Source organism: Oncorhynchus nerka, linkage group LG19 (assembly GCF_034236695.1).
Source record: "Oncorhynchus nerka isolate Pitt River linkage group LG19, Oner_Uvic_2.0, whole genome shotgun sequence".
NCBI classification, from domain to species: Eukaryota; Metazoa; Chordata; class Actinopteri; order Salmoniformes; family Salmonidae; genus Oncorhynchus; species Oncorhynchus nerka.
This window is the reverse complement of record NC_088414.1, coordinates 5,541,819-5,559,757: the sequence shown is the minus strand read 5'-3', so window position 1 is coordinate 5,559,757 and position 17,939 is coordinate 5,541,819. Positions and strand designations below refer to the sequence as shown.

Genomic DNA, 17,939 nt, shown 5'->3' with positions numbered 1-17,939 from the left:
TATCCATACACAAACACAGTCTAACTACGCGTAGCTATCCATACACAAACACCGTCTAACTACGCGTAGCTATCCATACACAAACACCGTCTAACTACGCGTAGCTATCCATACACAAACACCGTCTAACTACGCGTAGCTATCCATACACAAACACAGTCTAACTACGCGTAGCTATCCATACACAAACACAGTCTAACTACGCGTAGCTATCCATACACAAACACCGTCTAACTACGCGTAGCTATCCATACACAAACACCGTCTAACTACGTGTAGCTATCCATACACAAACACCGTCTAACTACGTGTAGCTATCCATACACAAACACCGTCTAACTACGTGTAGCTATCCATACACAAACACCGTCTAACTACGTGTAGCTATCCATACACAAACACAGTCTAACTACGTGTAGCTATCCATACACAAACACAGTCTAACTACGTGTAGCTATCCATACACAAACACCGTCTAACTACGTGTAGCTATCCATACACAAACACCGTCTAACTACGTGTAGCTATCCATACACAAACACCGTCTAACTACGTGTAGCTATCCATACACAAACACCGTCTAACTACGTGTAGCTATCCATACACAAACACCGTCTAACTACGTGTAGCTATCCATACACAAACACCGTCTAACTACGTGTAGCTATCCATACACAAACACAGTCTAACTACGTGTAGCTATCCATACACAAACACAGTCTAACTACGCGTAGCTATCCATACACAAACACCGTCTAACTACGCGTAGCTATCCATACACAAACACAGTCTAACTACGCGTAGCTATCCATACACAAACACAGTCTAACTACGCGTAGCTATCCATACACAAACACCGTCTAACTACGCGTAGCTATCCATACACAAACACAGTCTAACTACGCGTAGCTATCCATACACAAACACAGTCTAACTACGCGTAGCTATCCATACACAAACACCGTCTAACTACGTGCAACAAAAAAGAAGGCAAGAGGTAAACATAAAAAATAAACATGCCACAAGACAACTGGGAAGATCATTCGACCGCCATGGAAAAAGAGTTGTACTCCAGTGGCAACGGCTGACTTCTACTAGCACGTTTGTATCTTACCATATCTGATGACAACTTGATCTAATTCAAACCAATTCCGGAACAGATATGTCATGCATAGATTTGTACAAGAGGTCTGCAGCCACACTATATGCCTGGGAGTGAAATTCATTTGTAAGAGACAATATAATTCCTATCATTTCACAATGACATTGTAATCAGAAATAGTCACTTGTTTTAAAGGTGTTTGCTATTAGTTTACAAAATACACAATTTAATTGATTTTTGGTGTCCTGAAAATGAGAGGTTTAAAAACCACACCCGTCAATATATTACCATATAAAAAGCTTTAAAGAAACAAACATGCCACAAACACATTATTTTTGACTTGAGCTTCAACATTGTCCCATCCCCCTTGGCCCCCCACACTTTTAACAAGTACACACTCTTCACCAGTTGTAGTAACTGGGAGACATTTTACAACAAACCTTTACTGAATTAGTAAAATAAATAGTTTGTGCATCGATAACTAATTCTATGATTGTGCAGCTTATGTAGCGTAAACAATGGCTGCACTGGGAAAGGAACAAACTCACATGCAAACCATGAATGTAGTAAACATTTTTTTCTCTCTCTATTTTTCGTTTCAATAAACCTCTCCTGTTTATCGTTACAAAACTGTCCACATTGATGGTGAGTGGTCCAGACAATCATAGTCAAGTAACTTGCTCTACTAATATGTGGGGGACAGGGGTCGCCCCTTGAAAATGTACAACCGTCGCTAAAACACCCCTTCCCGTCCCCCATACCCCTGCAGTAAACGTGAGAGCCTTTTCAAACGGAAGAGGCCTGGAGAAACACATGTAGCTAGGCTAAAACACAGACCTTTATATCAGAAGCCTGCGACTAGAAACATGAGCATTACAGATGGGTGTTAGTGAGTGGACAGTCAGGAGGGAGCTTTCACCAAAAGGGTCCCGTCTCATCAGGGTGCTCATCAGGGTGCTCATCAGGGTGCTCATCAGGGTGCTCATCATGGTGCTCATCAGGGTGCTCATCAGGGTGCTCATCAGGGTGCTCATCATCCCTATAACAGTCCTGTCCACCTCCACAAAAGACATTAGTGGCTTCAACCAACATAATTCGCTAGCATGCCTTCACCCTCGTGCTGAGAAACCACACCGCATCAGGAAAGAGTCTCATCTTCGCCCACCAAGGGCAGGTCCATACTTCTCATGCCCTCCCCGCTCTCTTGTTTCCTAGGAAACAAACCGGAGGAGCAGAATTCAGTACAGCCACCAGTGCTAAGTACCTGTGTCAATTCTACAGAGATACAGCTAGTTAACCTCAGTTTAGCTGGGAAACTGAGTGGAACCATTCACTTGTTAGCTACGTAACTGGGAGAGATTGAGCAGAGAGGGAATTTGGCAAGCTGTTGGCTGAACATTCAGGTCAGAGATTTAAAAAACAACAACACTGGTATGTTCATGGGAGGGAGGAGGGTATTGTGATGCTGCATGCAAATTTAAATCAGGGTTTTCACAGGGAAAGTGTTTATTAGGCTGCAGTTCTATAAGTGCTTGGCCAAGGATGAGATTGATTCATTCTAATTTGCTGACTTGACAGTTTCTGCTCTGCTCATTGCTGTTCAGTTCACACTTGACCAGAAACACCTTAGATTGCACTTGGTCGTACGGGAACCCCATGTCACCCCAGTTGGGGGATCAGCAAGAGGTTCCCAGACATGGTTTCAAGTACCCCTGTGTATTGGCTATGATTATTCCCTTGACTGCATGTTGATCTGTTACACAGGAGCACTTGACGACGAACACCACTCATGCCTATGGACTTAAGTGAGTTTCATACCACTTGAATAGTATTGAGCTAGATAGGCAGGCAAGGCAGTGGCAGGCCCATAGTCCTTTACCTTCTTTGTTTACTATGAATGTAGCAGTATCTCACATTGCCCCCCCTCCCTTTGCTGGAGGGCAGAGGGAGGGGGCAGAGGGAGGGCAGAGGGAGGGGGCAGATTAAGAGGTTGCCAAGCACAGACGAGTATATCACAAGAAAATCTTAACACCATCTACGTGACATCCTACTATAATTTAATGACAATTAAGAATCCATTTTGCAAGATAAGAATAATTAGCCATGTACAAAATAACCCCCAACACTGAGCTTTTCTATTGCAATATGAACTACATTACATTATTAAGTGATTGTAGGATTTCTGGAAACTTTCTTAAAATTGCCAGGTTTTCCAGAAATGTTCCGGAAATAAGTAGGAAATCCAGAATCCTACAACCAGGATTTTGAGAAAACCTGAGAAAAACACAGATATTTTGCAACCCTAACTGTTTAGAAAATATGTTTCTCTACTGACTAGAGAGCCGTGTAAAAGGCCTAAGAGAGGAGAACTTACGTGAGCACGTGCCCTGGTGCAGACAGACCGGTGCCTCGGTCTTCGGTTCTCTGGCGGCCCCAGTCAAAGGGGTTCCCAAAGGAGCGCTTCCTCAGCATGGTCCTCACCAGGATCTACAGAGACAGAGACATTTGAATGGGTTGGGTTAAGATTGACACCTGTCACAGAGCAGAGTGGCTGTGAACAAATGTCCTACGTTTATCATTCACTTTTTCTGGTCAAACAGTCGTTTATTAGTTACAACACTTCATATAAAGTTCGCCCTCGTAGTTTAATGCCTTTATAACTTCTGTGTAACCAGTGTAACTACCCAGCTGTACAACAGTAATTGTAGAGGAAACTATCAAAAGAGCTGAAAGGAAACTGACGATAAAATCAATGAATGATTCATAAGGTATCTTTTGTGAACTGTAAAGTGTGGCCTCTTGTCCCAGTACACCAAGAGAATGCCTACTGCAAAATGAGCCTGAGTGTGAGTTCTGAGCCTGTGCTATCATGTTTAATCCCATGCTATCATGTTTAATCCCGCTATCATGTTTAATCCTGTTTAATCCCGCGCTATCATGTTTAAATCCTCCCCTGCTTTAATCATGTTTAATCCTGCTATCATGTTTAATCCCGTGCTATCATGTTTAATCCCGTGCTATCATGTTTATCTATCATGTTTAATCCCGTGCTATCATGTTTAATCCTATCATGTTTAATCTATCATGTTTAATCCCATGCTATCATGTTTAATCCTGTTTAATCCTGTGCTATCATGCTATCATGTTTAATCCCCTGTTTAATCTATCATGTTTAATCCCGTGCTATCATGTTTAATCCCGTGCTATCATGTTTAATCCCGTGCTATCATGTTTAATCCTGTGCTATCATGTTTAATCCCGTGCTATCATGTTTAATCCCGTGCTATCATGTTTAATCCTGTGCTATCATGTTTAATCCTGTGCTATCATGTTTAATCCTGCGCTATCATGTTTAATCCCGCTATCATGTTTAATCCCGTGCTATCATGTTTAATCCCGCGCTATCATGTTTAATCCCGCGCTATCATGTTTAATCCTGTGCTATCATGTTTAATCCCGTGCTATCATGTTTAATCCTGTGCTATCATGTTTAGTGCTATCATGTTTAATCCCGTGCTATCATGTTTAATCCTCATGTTTAATCCTGTTATAATCCTGTGCTATCATGTTTAATCCTGTGCTATCATGTTTAATCCCGTGCTATCATGTTTAGTACTATCATGTTTAATCCTGTGCTATCATGTTTAATCCTGTGCTATCATGTTTAATGCTATCATGTTTAATCCCGTGTTAAAGCTAATCCTTAACTGAAACAATTAACAACGCGTTTACCCCGCCCGTTTTGGTAAAAAACTGAGGGATGGGCCTGGAGAAATATAACCACTCTTTAATTCATAAACAGAGCTATGGATATCAACATTATAGTTTAAAACCATGTTTTGAGGCTGTGCAGCGCCCGTTTACATTTACGATGTCAACAAACATTGGAGCAAAACAAGTTTATATATTGGGTTCTGATGCGGTGCGACAGTTGAACTAAAGCTCATGAGGCATTTACACTGGGGAGAACAAGTATTTGATACACTGACGATTTTGCAGGTTTTCCTACTGACAAAGCATGTAGAGGTCTGTAATTTTTATTATAGGTACACTTCAACTGTGAGAGACGGAATCTAAAACAAAAATCCAGAAAATCACATTGGGCTACAGGACAATAGGCAAGCAGCTTGGTGAGAAGGCAACAACTGTTGGCGCAATTATTAAAAAATGGAAGAAGTTCAAGATGACGGTCAATCACCCTCGGTCTGGGGCTCCATGCAAGATCTCACCTCGTGGGGCATCAATGATCATGAGGAAGTTGAGGGATCAGCCCAGAACTACACGGCAGGACCTGCTGGGACCACAGTCTCAAAGAAAACCACTAGTAACACACTACGCCGTCATGGATTAACATTCTGCAGCGTAAGCAAGGTCCCCCTGCTCAAGCCAGCGCATGTCCAGGCCCGTCTGAAGTTTGCCAATGACCATCTAGATGATCCAGAGGAGGAATGGGAGAAGGTCATGTGGTCTGATGAGACAAAAATAGAGCTTTTTGGTCTAAACTCCACTCGCCGTGTTTGGAGGAAGAAGAAGGATGAGTACAAAACCAAGAACACCATCCCAACCGTGAAGCGTGGAAACATCATTCTTTGGGGATGCTTTTCTGCAAAGGGGACAGGACAACTGCACCGTATTGAGGGCAGGATGGATGGGGCCATGTATCGCGAGATCTTGGCCAACAACCTCCTTCCCTCAGTAAGAGCATTGAAGATGGGTCGTGGCTGGGTCTTCCAGCATGACAACGACCCGAAACACACAGCCAGGGCAACTAAGGAGTGACTCCGTAAGAAGCATCTCAAGGTCCTGGAGTGGCCTAGCCAGTCTCCAGACCTGAACCCAATAGAACATCTTTGGAGGGAGCTGAAAGTCCGTATTGCCGAGCGACAGCCCCGAAACCTAACGGATCTGGAGAAGCTCTGAATGGAGGAGTGGGCCAAAATCCCTGCTGTAGTGTGTGAAAACCTGGTCAAGAACTACAGGAAACGTATGATCTCTGTAATTACAAACAAAGGTTTCTGTACCAAATATTAAGTTCTGCTTTTCTGATCTATCAAATACTTATGTCATGCAATAAAATGCAAATTAATTACTTAAAAATCATGCAATGTGATTTTCTGGATTTTTGTTTTGTGATTCCGTCTCTCACAGCTGAAGTGTACCTATGATAAAAATATGACAAATACTTGTTCTCCCCACTGTATAAGTTATATTCTTCAAGAATCAATGGGCACATATCATTCATTTATAAGTCCCAAAAAAGGAAGTATCAACTACAGATTCTAGCTATGAAGGCAGTGCAGTGTGGCCTGTGTGTGTCCTCCTCCCACCACTCACCACAGTGGCCAGACTGGGGATGTGTTTGACAGAGTTCTCCACCTCCTCCTCAGTCACCTCGATCAGCATGCAGCAGTTATCGTCCTCCAGAGGGAGGGGCTCCGCTCCTCGCCGCGTCACCCACGGGTGCACCTGGAGGGAGCAGAGAGAGGCCCAACGTGATGCAGCCACACACACTAAGTGCATTACAAACACACACACACACACACACACACACAAATCACTAAAAAGCAGACCTTAATCTGCGGTACTGATATCCTGGTCTCTGGATTCTTGTCAAGCATCTTCAGTAGCAGATCGTTCAGATCGTCAGATAAGTCTGAACTGTAGGGGCCACAACAAGAGTTAGGGTCCTTTGATTAATCATGGATCGTATCCCCTCCCAGTAGAGTTGAATGGAGAACTCACTGCTCTGGCAGCTCCACTGGCTGAGTCTTGATCTTCTGATGCAGACTGATGACGCGCTCATCCATAAAGGGACACTGTTGACAGGAGTCACATTCAACGTTCATCCATAAAGGGACACTGTTGACAGGAGTCACATTCAACGTTCATCCATAAAGGGACACTGTTGACAGGAGTCACATTCAACGTTCATCCATAAAGGGACACTGTTGACAGGAGTCACATTCAACGTTCATCCATAAAGGGACACTGTTGACAGGAGTCACATTCAACGTTCATCCATAAAGGGACACTGTTGACAGGAGTCACATTCAACGTTCATCCATAAAGGGACACTGTTGACAGTGAGTCACATTCAACGTTCATCCATAAAGGGACACTGTTGACAGTGAGTCACATTCAACGTTCATCCATAAAGGGACACTGTTGACAGGAGTCACATTCAACGTTCATCCATAAAGGGACACTGTTGACAGGAGTCACATTCAACGTTCATCCATAAAGGGACACTGTTGACAGGAGTCACATTCAACGTTCATCCATAAAGGGACACTGTTGACAGTGAGTCACATTCAACGTTCATCCATAAAGGGACACTGTTGACAGGAGTCACATTCAACGTTCATCCATAAAGGGACACTGTTGACAGGAGTCACATTCAACGTTCATCCATAAAGGGACACTGTTGACAGGAGTCACATTCAACGTTCATCCATAAAGGGACACTGTTGACAGGAGTCACATTCAACGTTCATCCATAAAGGGACACTGTTGACAGGAGTCACATTCAACGTTCATCCATAAAGGGACACTGTTGACAGGAGTCACATTCAACGTTCATCCATAAAGGGACACTGTTGACAGGAGTCACATTCAACGTTCATCCATAAAGGGACACTGTTGACAGGAGTCACATTCAACGTTCATCCATAAAGGGACACTGTTGACAGGAGTCACATTCAACGTTCATCCATAAAGGGACACTGTTGACAGGAGTCACATTCAACGTTCATCCATAAAGGGACACTGTTGACAGGAGTCACATTCAACGTTCATCCATAAAGGGACACTGTTGACAGGAGTCACATTCAACGTTCATCCATAAAGGGACACTGTTGACAGGAGTCACATTCAACGTTCATCCATAAAGGGACACTGTTGACAGGAGTCACATTCAACGCGTCAGGTCAAACATGTTCCGTATCAGTCATAAGGCGGAACTATAGCATCATGCAGCTGTGGATTGTGGTAACATATAGAGCACAGTAGGAGGAGAGGTTTACCACTCCGAACACGAAACAGTACAGCGTCACTCCCATGGCCCAAACATCCAATGCCTATAAGAAGAAACAGAATTCACTTAAAACCCACATCATTTCCTCATAACAGCTGCCCTTAAGGAATGTCAGAGAGAAGCTCACGGACAGACGCTCATTCACCTTGCCAGAGAAGTTCTTCCTGGTCTCGGAGAGGGTCTCGGGGGCGAGGAAGGCGGGCGTGCCCACCGTGCTGGTCAGGAGGGCGTCGGCCCCCTCAAACTGGTTACTGACCCCGAAGTCAGCGATCTTAATGTGACCGTCCTCCCCAACCAGGAGGTTAGAGGGCTTGATGTCCCGATGGATGATCCTCTGGTAATGCACTGGAAAACAACAGCACAGGATTATTAGTCATTTAGCAGAGGCCCTCACGGTAACGAGTCATACATTTGACTACTTTTCATTTCCCCCTCTGTAACCAGCGTCACTGTGCTGCTAAACGGTGTCGCTTCCTTCACAGTCCCTGTCCATAGTAACCCCTGTCCATAGTAACCCCTGTCCATAGTAACCCCTGTCCATAGTAACCCCTTATTGTAGCCTACTTTACACCTGTCCATAGTAACCCCTGTCCATAGTAACCCCTGTCCATAGTAACCCCTATATGGCACCCTATGCCCTATATAGTGCACTACTTTGACCAGAGCCCCATATAGGAAACAGTCCCAAATGGCACCCTATGCCCTATATAGTGCACTACTTTGACCAGAGCCCCATATAGGAAATAGGGTGCCACACTGTGCTTGAGTGCAATAATGCCACTGAAAGCTATTGTGATGATGTGCATTGTGGAAAGGAGGCAGTGGGTGTCTGAGGAGAGGAAGAGCAGCTAATCAGAAGAAGACCATTGTGCTCTCCCAAATGGTGGGTGGTAAAACCCGCAAATTCAGACAAGCAAAAAGGTGTGATGGGTCCACACTCAAAAAGGTGTGATGGGTCCACACTCAAAAAGGTGTGATGGGTCCACACTCAAAAAGGTGTGATGGGTCCACACTCCAAAAAGGTGTGATGGGTCCACACTCAAAAAGGTGTGATGGGTCCACACTCAAAAAGGTGTGATGGGTCCACACTCAAAAAGGTGTGATGGGTCCACACTCAAAAAGGTGTGATGGGTCCACACTCAAAAAGGTGATGGGTCCACACTCCAAAAAGGTGTGATGGGTCCACACTCCAAAAAGGTGTGATGGGTCCACACTCCAAAAAGGTGTGATGGGTCCACACTCCAAAAAGGTGTGATGGGTCCACACTCCAAAAAGGTGTGATGGGTCCACACTCAAAAAGGTGTGATGGGTCCACACTCAAAAAGGTGTGATGGGTCCACACTCCAAAAAGGTGTGATGGGTCCACACTCCAAAAAGGTGTGATGGGTCCACACTCCAAAAAGGTGTGATGGGTCCACACTCCAAAAAGGTGTGATGGGTCCACACTCCAAAAAGGTGTGATGGGTCCACACTCAAAAAATGGTCCACACTCAAAAAGGTGTGATGGGTCCACACTCAAAAAAGGTGTGATGGGTCCACACTCAAAAAAGGTGTGATGGGTCCACACTCAAAAAGGTGTGATGGGTCCACACTCAAAAAGGTGTGATGGGTCCACACTCAAAAAGGTGTGATGGGTCCACACTCAAAAAGGTGTGATGGGTCCACACTCAAAAAGGTGTGATGGGTCCACACTCAAAAAGGTGTGATGGGTCCACACTCAAAAAGAGGCCGCAGGAAGCTTACTTCCTTTGTATTATTGACACTGCGTCAGGGATCGCATACACAGATGTTCCGGCTTCGCAGCCAGGGTTTGGGTGCAAATCTTTTTCATTCACAACAGCATTTATAGGGAACACAGGTGAGCTACCGGTGTGCAGCAACAAAGAGAGGGTGAGCTACAGACAGCACTGTGATTAGAGAAGAGAACCCACTCACAGAACTCAATCCCCCTGACTAGGTCTTGGAAGTAGAACCGAGCTTGGTCTTCATTTAGCGGCTTGTCCGTGGGCAACTCCTCCATCACGGCCCTGTGCGCGAGCGAGACACACACACACAAACAGACACAGCGAGAGAGCAGTAAATTGAGCGTCAGTGCTTAACGAGACTGAGCTCACTCCAGTTCATACTGATTACAGTAGCAAGAGGATTGACCCACCCCTTTTTGACCAGCTCGAACACTGTGAAAAGAACAGAGACGCCGTCATTACTACATCATCAACACGCTAGTTAGTTATCATGATTAAAATGATCCAATCTGTGAGTGGGTCTGATTAGGAAGTGAGTGGGACGTGTGTGTTTCACCTCATAACGATGTTGAACAGTGACTGTGTAATGTGAACTGAAGGGATATCTATCGGTGTGTGTGTGTGTGTGTATGTATGCGCTGCCAAGCGCAGAATCAGGCCAATCTTACCCATGTACAGATGGTCCTCACCAGGGTCGTCAAGAACCTGGCAGGAGAAGAGAGGGCCGCAGGTTCAGAGGAGCACACATACTAGACCGACAGCACACCACAATACTAGCAGTCTGTTGTAAACACAAACCCACTTGCAATCACTGACAGTGCCACGGTGCCAACGAGCCAACGAGCAGTCACAATAATATCGTATGACATTTTTGACAAAACAATTGAAGCAGGGAGGTTCCTGTCTCATGAAAATAACACTGAACTCAAAACAGTGACATAATGTGTTGCTAATGTATTATGCATTGGCAACACACTACAGCTTGTGTTAAGAGGACAAACACCATCCAGATTGTAGAGCCTCACCTCCACTAGCTTCACTACATTGGGATGGTCCAGCTTTTTTAGGATGGCAATCTCCTGGTAGACCCGTTCTAGCGGTCCTTTTGGCTGAGGGGGGCCTTCGGGGGCTGCTTTGGCTCCGCGGGGGGGTGGTCTCCCTGCAGGTGGACAGGAAGGAGGGGGGAGGGAGGGGAGAAAGTGTAGTGGTTTGGTTAGTCTACAGCAGTGGTCATCAACCGGTTCGATCGCGATTAACTGGTCGATCTCCAAGGCATTCCTAGTCGATCTCCAAGGCATTCCTAGTCGATCTCCAAGGCATTCCTGGTCGATCTCCAAGGCATTCCTGGTCGATCTCCAAGGCATTCCTGGTCGATCTCCAAGGCATTCCTGGTCGATCTCCAAGGCATTCCTAGTCGATCTCCAAGGCATTCCTGGTCGATCTCCAAGGCATTCCTGGTCGATCTCCAAGGCATTCCTGGTCGATCTCCAAGGCATTCCTAGTCGATCTCCAAGGCATTCCTAGTCGATCTCCAAGGCATTCCTAGTCGATCTCCAAGGCATTCCTAGTCGATCACCAAGGCATTCCTAGTCGATCTCCAAGGCATTCCTGGTCAATCTCCAAGGCATTCCTAGTCGATCTCCAAGGCATTCCTAGTCGATCTCCAAGGCATTCCTAGTCGATCTCCAAGGCATTCCTAGTCGATCTCCAAGGCATTCCTAGTCGATCACCAAACATTTCTGTAAAAACAAAACTACAATAAAGCCTTGCGTTCCTATTTTTTTTAAAATTCCCTTCACACTGTTGGTGGTAGGTGCACTTGATTCAGCAGCCCTAGTGCTGTTGGTGGTAGGTGCACTTGATTCAGCAGCCCTAGTTCTGTTGGTGGTAGGTGCACTTGATTCAGCAGCCCTAGTGCTGTTGGTGGTAGGTGCACTTGATTCAGCAGCCCTTGTGCTGTTGGTGGTAGGTGCACTTGATTCAGCAGCCCTAGTGCTGTTGGTGGTAGGTAGGTGCACTTGATTCAGCAGCCCTAGTTCTGTTGGTGGTAGGTAGGTGCACTTGATTCAGCAGCCCTAGTTCTGTTGGTGGTAGGTAGGTGCACTTGATTCAGCAGCCCTAGTTCTGTTGGTGGTAGGTAGGTGCACTTGATTCAGCAGCCCTAGTTCTGTTGGTGGTAGGTAGGTGCACTTGATTCAGCAGCCCTAGTTCTGTTGGTGGTAGGTGCACTTGATTCAGCAGCCCTAGTTCTGTTGGTGGTAGGTAGGTGCACTTGATTCAGCAGCCCTAGTGCTGTTGGTGGTAGGTGCACTTGATTCAGCAGCCCTAGTGCTGTTGGTGGTAGGTGCACTTGATTCAGCAGCCCTAGTTCTGTTGGTGGTAGGTGCACTTGATTCAGCAGCCCTAGTTCTGTTGGTGGTAGGTGCACTTGATTCAGCAGCCCTAGCACTGTTGGCGGTAGGTGCACTTGATTCAGCAGTAGCGCCGGGAAGGCAAAGTGTTCCCATTTTGAACCATTTCATGTGTCTGAACGTAGAACTCTGCCTACCTGGCAGGCCCAGAGAGCAAATCAAGTGTACCTATAGGCCTACAGCTGGCCAATCAGAAAGCTCAGATCACTGTGTTTGCACAGTTTCCTCGAGCCATAGACTGTGAAAAGAAACCTCGAACGCACAGCAAAGTTGATACCGAGAGATTACAAAACCATGACAAGAGAGAGTCAACGAATACAGCAAAGCACTGATGAGTAAGTTCATGTTTAAGTCATTATTCAGCACGGTCAATACTTTGTTCAAAACTTTTATAAGCCATAAAATGTGCATCCCTACTTCTACTCACACTACAACCAGCACTGCAGCTGTATGAATGACTACAACCAGCACTGCAGCTGTGTGAATGACTACAACCAGCACTGCAGCTGTGTGAATGAGTACAACCAGCACTGCAGCTGTAATGAATGACTACAACCAGCACTGCAGCTGTAATGAATGACTACAACCAGCACTGCAGCTGTAATGAATGACTACAACCAGCACTGCAGCTGTGTGAATGAGTACAACCAGCACTGCAGCTGTATGAATGAGTACAACCAGCACTGCAGCTGTATGAATGAGTACAACCAGCACTGCAGCTGTGTGAATGAGTACAACCAGCACTGCAGCTGTGTGAATGAGTACAACCATCACTGCAGCTGTAATGAATGAGTACAACCAGAACTGCAGCTGTAATGAATGAGTACAACCAGAACTGCAGCTGTAATGAATGAGTACAACCAGCACTGCAGCTGTGTGAATGAGTACAACCAGCACTGCAGCTGTATGAATGAGTACAACCAGCACTGCAGCTGTATGAATGAGTACAACCATCACTGCAGCTGTGTGAATGAGTACAACCATCACTGCAGCTGTAATGAATGAGTACAACCAGCACTGCAGCTGTAATGAATGAGTACAACCAGCACTGCAGCTGTATGAATGAGTACAACCAGCACTGCAGCTGTATGAATGAGTACAACCAGCACAGCAACTGTATGAATGAGTACAACCAGCACTGCAGCTGTATGAATGAGTACAACCAGCACTGCAGCTGTATGAATGAGTACAACCAGCACTGCAGCTGTATGAATGAGTACAACCAGCACTGCAGCTGTGTGAATGACTACAACCAGCACTGCAGCTGTGTGAATGACTACAACCAGCACTGCAGCTGTGTGAATGAGTACAACCAGCACTGCAGCTGTATGAATGACTACAACCAGCACTGCAGCTGTGTGAATGAGTACAACCAGCACTGCAGCTGTATGAATGACTACAACCAGCACTGCAGCTGTATGAATGACTACAACCAGCACTGCAGCTGTGTGAATGACTACAACCAGCACTGCAGCTGTATGAATGACTACAACCAGCACTGCAGCTGTGTGAATGACTACAACCAGCACTGCAGCTGTATGAATGAGTACAACCAGCACTGCAGCTGTATGAATGACTACAACCAGCACTGCAGCTGTGTGGAATGACTACAACCAGCACTGCAGCTGTATGAATGACTACAACCAGCACTGCAGCTGTGTGAATGACTACAACCAGCACTGCAGCTGTATGAATGAGTACAACCAGCACTGCAGCTGTATGAATGACTACAACCAGCACTGCAGCTGTGTGGAATGACTACAACCAGCACTGCAGCTGTATGAATGACTACAACCAGCACTGCAGCTGTGTGAATGAGTACAACCAGCACTGCAGCTGTGTGAATGACTACAACCAGCACTGCAGCTGTATGAATGACTACAACCAGCACTGCAGCTGTGTGAATGAGTACAACCAGCACTGCAGCTGTATGAATGACTACAACCAGCACTGCAGCTGTGTGGAATGACTACAACCAGCACTGCAGCTGTAATGAATGACTACAACCAGCACTGCAGCTGTAATGAATGACTACAACCAGCACTGCAGCTGTGTGAATGAGTACAACCAGCACTGCAGCTGTATGAATGAGTACAACCAGCACTGCAGCTGTGTGAATGAGTACAACCAGCACTGCAGCTGTATGAATGAGTACAACCAGCACTGCAGCTGTGTGAATGAGTACAACCAGCACTGCAGCTGTGTGAATGAGTACAACCAGCACTGCAGCTGTATGAATGAGTACAACCAGCACTGCAGCTGTATGAATGAGTACAACCAGCACTGCAGCTGTATGAATGAGTACAACCAGCACTGCAGCTGTATGAATGAGTACAACCAGCACAGCAACTGTATGAATGAGTACAACCAGCACTGCAGCTGTATGAATGAGTACAACCAGCACAGCAACTGTATGAATGAGTACAACCAGCACTGCAGCTGTATGAATGAGTACAACCAGCACTGCAGCTGTATGAATGAGTACAACCAGCACTGCAGCTGTGTGAATGACTACAACCAGCACTGCAGCTGTGTGAATGAGTACAACCAGCACTGCAGCTGTGTGAATGAGTACAACCAGCACTGCAGCTGTGTGAATGAGTACAACCAGCACTGCAGCTGTATGAATGAGTACAACCAGCACTGCAGCTGTATGAATGAGTACAACCAGCACTGCAGCTGTATGAATGAGTACAACCAGCACAGCAACTGTATGAATGAGTACAACCAGCACTGCAGCTGTATGAATGAGAATGACAACCAGCACAGCAACTGTATGAATGAGTACAACCAGCACTGCAGCTGTATGAATGAGTACAACCAGCACTGCAGCTGTATGAATGAGTACAACCAGCACTGCAGCTGTGTGAATGACTACAACCAGCACTGCAGCTGTGTGAATGACTACAACCAGCACTGCAGCTGTGTGAATGAGTACAACCAGCACTGCAGCTGTATGAATGACTACAACCAGCACTGCAGCTGTGTGAATGACTACAACCAGCACTGCAGCTGTGTGAATGAGTACAACCAGCACTGCAGCTGTATGAATGACTACAACCAGCACTGCAGCTGTATGAATGACTACAACCAGCACTGCAGCTGTGTGAATGACTACAACCAGCACTGCAGCTGTATGAATGACTACAACCAGCACTGCAGCTGTGTGAATGACTACAACCAGCACTGCAGCTGTATGAATGAGTACAACCAGCACTGCAGCTGTATGAATGACTACAACCAGCACTGCAGCTGTGTGGAATGACTACAACCAGCACTGCAGCTGTAATGAATGACTACAACCAGCACTGCAGCTGTATGAATGACTACAACCAGCACTGCAGCTGTGTGAATGAGTACAACCAGCACTGCAGCTGTATGAATGACTACAACCAGCACTGCAGCTGTGTGGAATGACTACAACCAGCACTGCAGCTGTAATGAATGACTACAACCAGCACTGCAGCTGTAATGAATGACTACAACCAGCACTGCAGCTGTGTGAATGAGTACAACCAGCACTGCAGCTGTATGAATGAGTACAACCAGCACTGCAGCTGTGTGAATGAGTACAACCAGCACTGCAGCTGTATGAATGAGTACAACCAGCACTGCAGCTGTGTGAATGAGTACAACCAGCACTGCAGCTGTGTGAATGAGTACAACCAGCACTGCAGCTGTGTGAATGAGTACAACCAGCACTGCAGCTGTATGAATGAGTACAACCAGCACTGCAGCTGTATGAATGAGTACAACCAGCACTGCAGCTGTATGAATGAGTACAACCAGCACTGCAGCTGTATGAATGAGTACAACAAAGTGTTCCCATAAGTTTTGCATTGTTATTATTAGCGGCTTGTCTCTTGGGACTAACATGAATTAGGGCACGAGGCAGAAATAATGCTGTGCGACTTGAGATTCAACATCAGCTGAAAGACTGTGTCCCCTTTTCTCAGTGGAGGGAGAGAGGAGGGACGGTGAGTCGGGAGAGAGGAGGGAGGGAGGGAGAGAGGAGGGACGGTGAGTCGGGAGAGAGGAGGGACGGTGAGTCGGGAGAGAGGAGGGAGGGAGGGAGAGAGGAGGGACGGTGAGTCGGGAGAGAGGAGGGACGGTGAGTCGGGAAAGAGGAGGGAGGGAGAGAGGAGGGACAGTGAGTCGGGTGAGAGGAGGGAGAGAGGAGGGAGGGAGGGAGAGAGGGAGGGACGGTGGGGAGGGAGAGAGGAGGGAGGGAGAGAGGAGGGACGGTGAGTCGGGAGCGAGGAGGGAGGGAGGGAGAGAGGAGGGACGGTGAGTCGGGAGAGAGGAGGGAGGGAGAGACAGTGAGTCGGGAGAGAGGAGGGAGGGAGGGAAATAGGAGGGACGGTGAGTCGGGAGAGAGGAGGGAGGGAGAGAGGAGGGACGGTGAGTCGGGAGAGAGGAGGGAGGGAGGGAGAGAGGAGGGACGGTGAGTCGGGAGAGAGGGAGGGACAGTGAGTCGGGAGAGAGGAGGGAGGGAGGGAGAGAGGAGGGACGGTGAGTCGGGTGAGAGGAGGGAGAGAGGAGGGAGGGAGAGAGGAGGGACGGTGAGTCGGGTGAGAGGAGGGAGAGAGGAGGGACGGTGAGTCGGGAGAGAGGAGGGAGGGAGGGGAGGGACGGTGAGTCGGGTGAGAGGAGGGACGGTGAGTCGGGAGAGAGGAGGGAGAGAGGAGGGACGGTGAGTCGGGTGAGAGGAGGGAGAGAGGAGGGACGGTGAGTCGGGTGAGAGGAGGGACGGTGAGTCGGGAGAGAGGAGGGAGGGAGGGAGAGAGGAGGGACGGTGAGTCGGGTGAGAGGAGGGAGGGAGGGAGAGAGGGAGGGACGGTGAGTCGGGAGAGAGGAGGGGAGGGAGAGAGGAGGGACAGTGAGTCGGGTGAGAGGAGGGAGAGAGGAGGGAGGGAGAGAGGAGGGACGGTGGGGAGGGAGAGAGAGGAGGGACAGTGAGTCGGGTGAGAGGAGGGAGAGAGGAGGGAGGGAGGGAGAGAGGAGGGACGGTGAGTCGGGTGAGAGGGAGAGAGGAGGGACGGTGAGTCGGGTGAGAGGAGGGAGAGAGGAGGGACGGTGAGTCGGGTGAGAGGAGGGAGAGAGGAGGGACGGTGAGTCGGGTGAGAGGAGGGAGAGAGGAGGGACGGTGAGTCGGGTGAGAGGAGGGAGAGAGAGAGGAGGGACGGTGAGTCGGGTGAGAGGAGGGAGAGAGAGAGGAGGGACGGTGAGTCGGGTGAGAGGAGAGAGAGAGGAGGGACGGTGAGTCGGGTGAGAGGAGGGAGAGAGAGAGGAGGGACGGTGAGTCGGGTGAGAGGAGGGAGAGAGAGAGGAGGGAGAGAGGAGGGACGGTGAGTCGGGTGAGAGGGACGGTGAGTCGGGTGAGTGGGACGGTGAGTCGGGTGAGAGGAGGGAGAGAGGAGGGAGGGAGAGAGGAGGGACGGTGAGTCGGGTGACAGGCAGCCACACCACTGCTCCCTCCCCCCTCAGACTGACCATGAGATGCAGGCCATCAGTCCAGTAAAATGACATAAAAAGCCAATGATATTGCTCACTCAGCTGTGCTTCACAAGTAATACAACAAATTATCATGGTCATGTAGCTACATTTAAAAAATATATAATTTCAAAATGGTCTGAGAAGAACATTGG

The 17,939-nt window shown here is 47.5% G+C and overlaps 1 protein-coding gene across 1 annotated transcript in view; it reads right to left on the bottom strand.

Annotated features, from left to right (window-relative positions):
* Positions 1-1,272: 1,272 nt before the first annotated feature.
* Positions 1,273-17,939, bottom strand: part of LOC115125722 (calcium/calmodulin-dependent protein kinase kinase 2-like) — a 29,795-nt gene continuing 13,128 nt past the window's right edge. The window contains exons 6-16 of the mRNA XM_065004658.1: positions 10,906-11,039; positions 10,549-10,585; positions 10,291-10,312; positions 10,071-10,162; positions 8,281-8,480; positions 8,125-8,178; positions 6,845-6,918; positions 6,673-6,760; positions 6,437-6,568; positions 3,477-3,589; positions 1,273-2,313 (exon numbers count right to left, since the gene is read on the bottom strand). Coding sequence (XP_064860730.1) covers positions 2,241-2,313; positions 3,477-3,589; positions 6,437-6,568; positions 6,673-6,760; positions 6,845-6,918; positions 8,125-8,178; positions 8,281-8,480; positions 10,071-10,162; positions 10,291-10,312; positions 10,549-10,585; positions 10,906-11,039 — 1,019 coding nt within the window. The 3' untranslated portion in view covers positions 1,273-2,240. The remainder of the gene's footprint in view (positions 2,314-3,476; positions 3,590-6,436; positions 6,569-6,672; positions 6,761-6,844; positions 6,919-8,124; positions 8,179-8,280; positions 8,481-10,070; positions 10,163-10,290; positions 10,313-10,548; positions 10,586-10,905; positions 11,040-17,939) is intronic.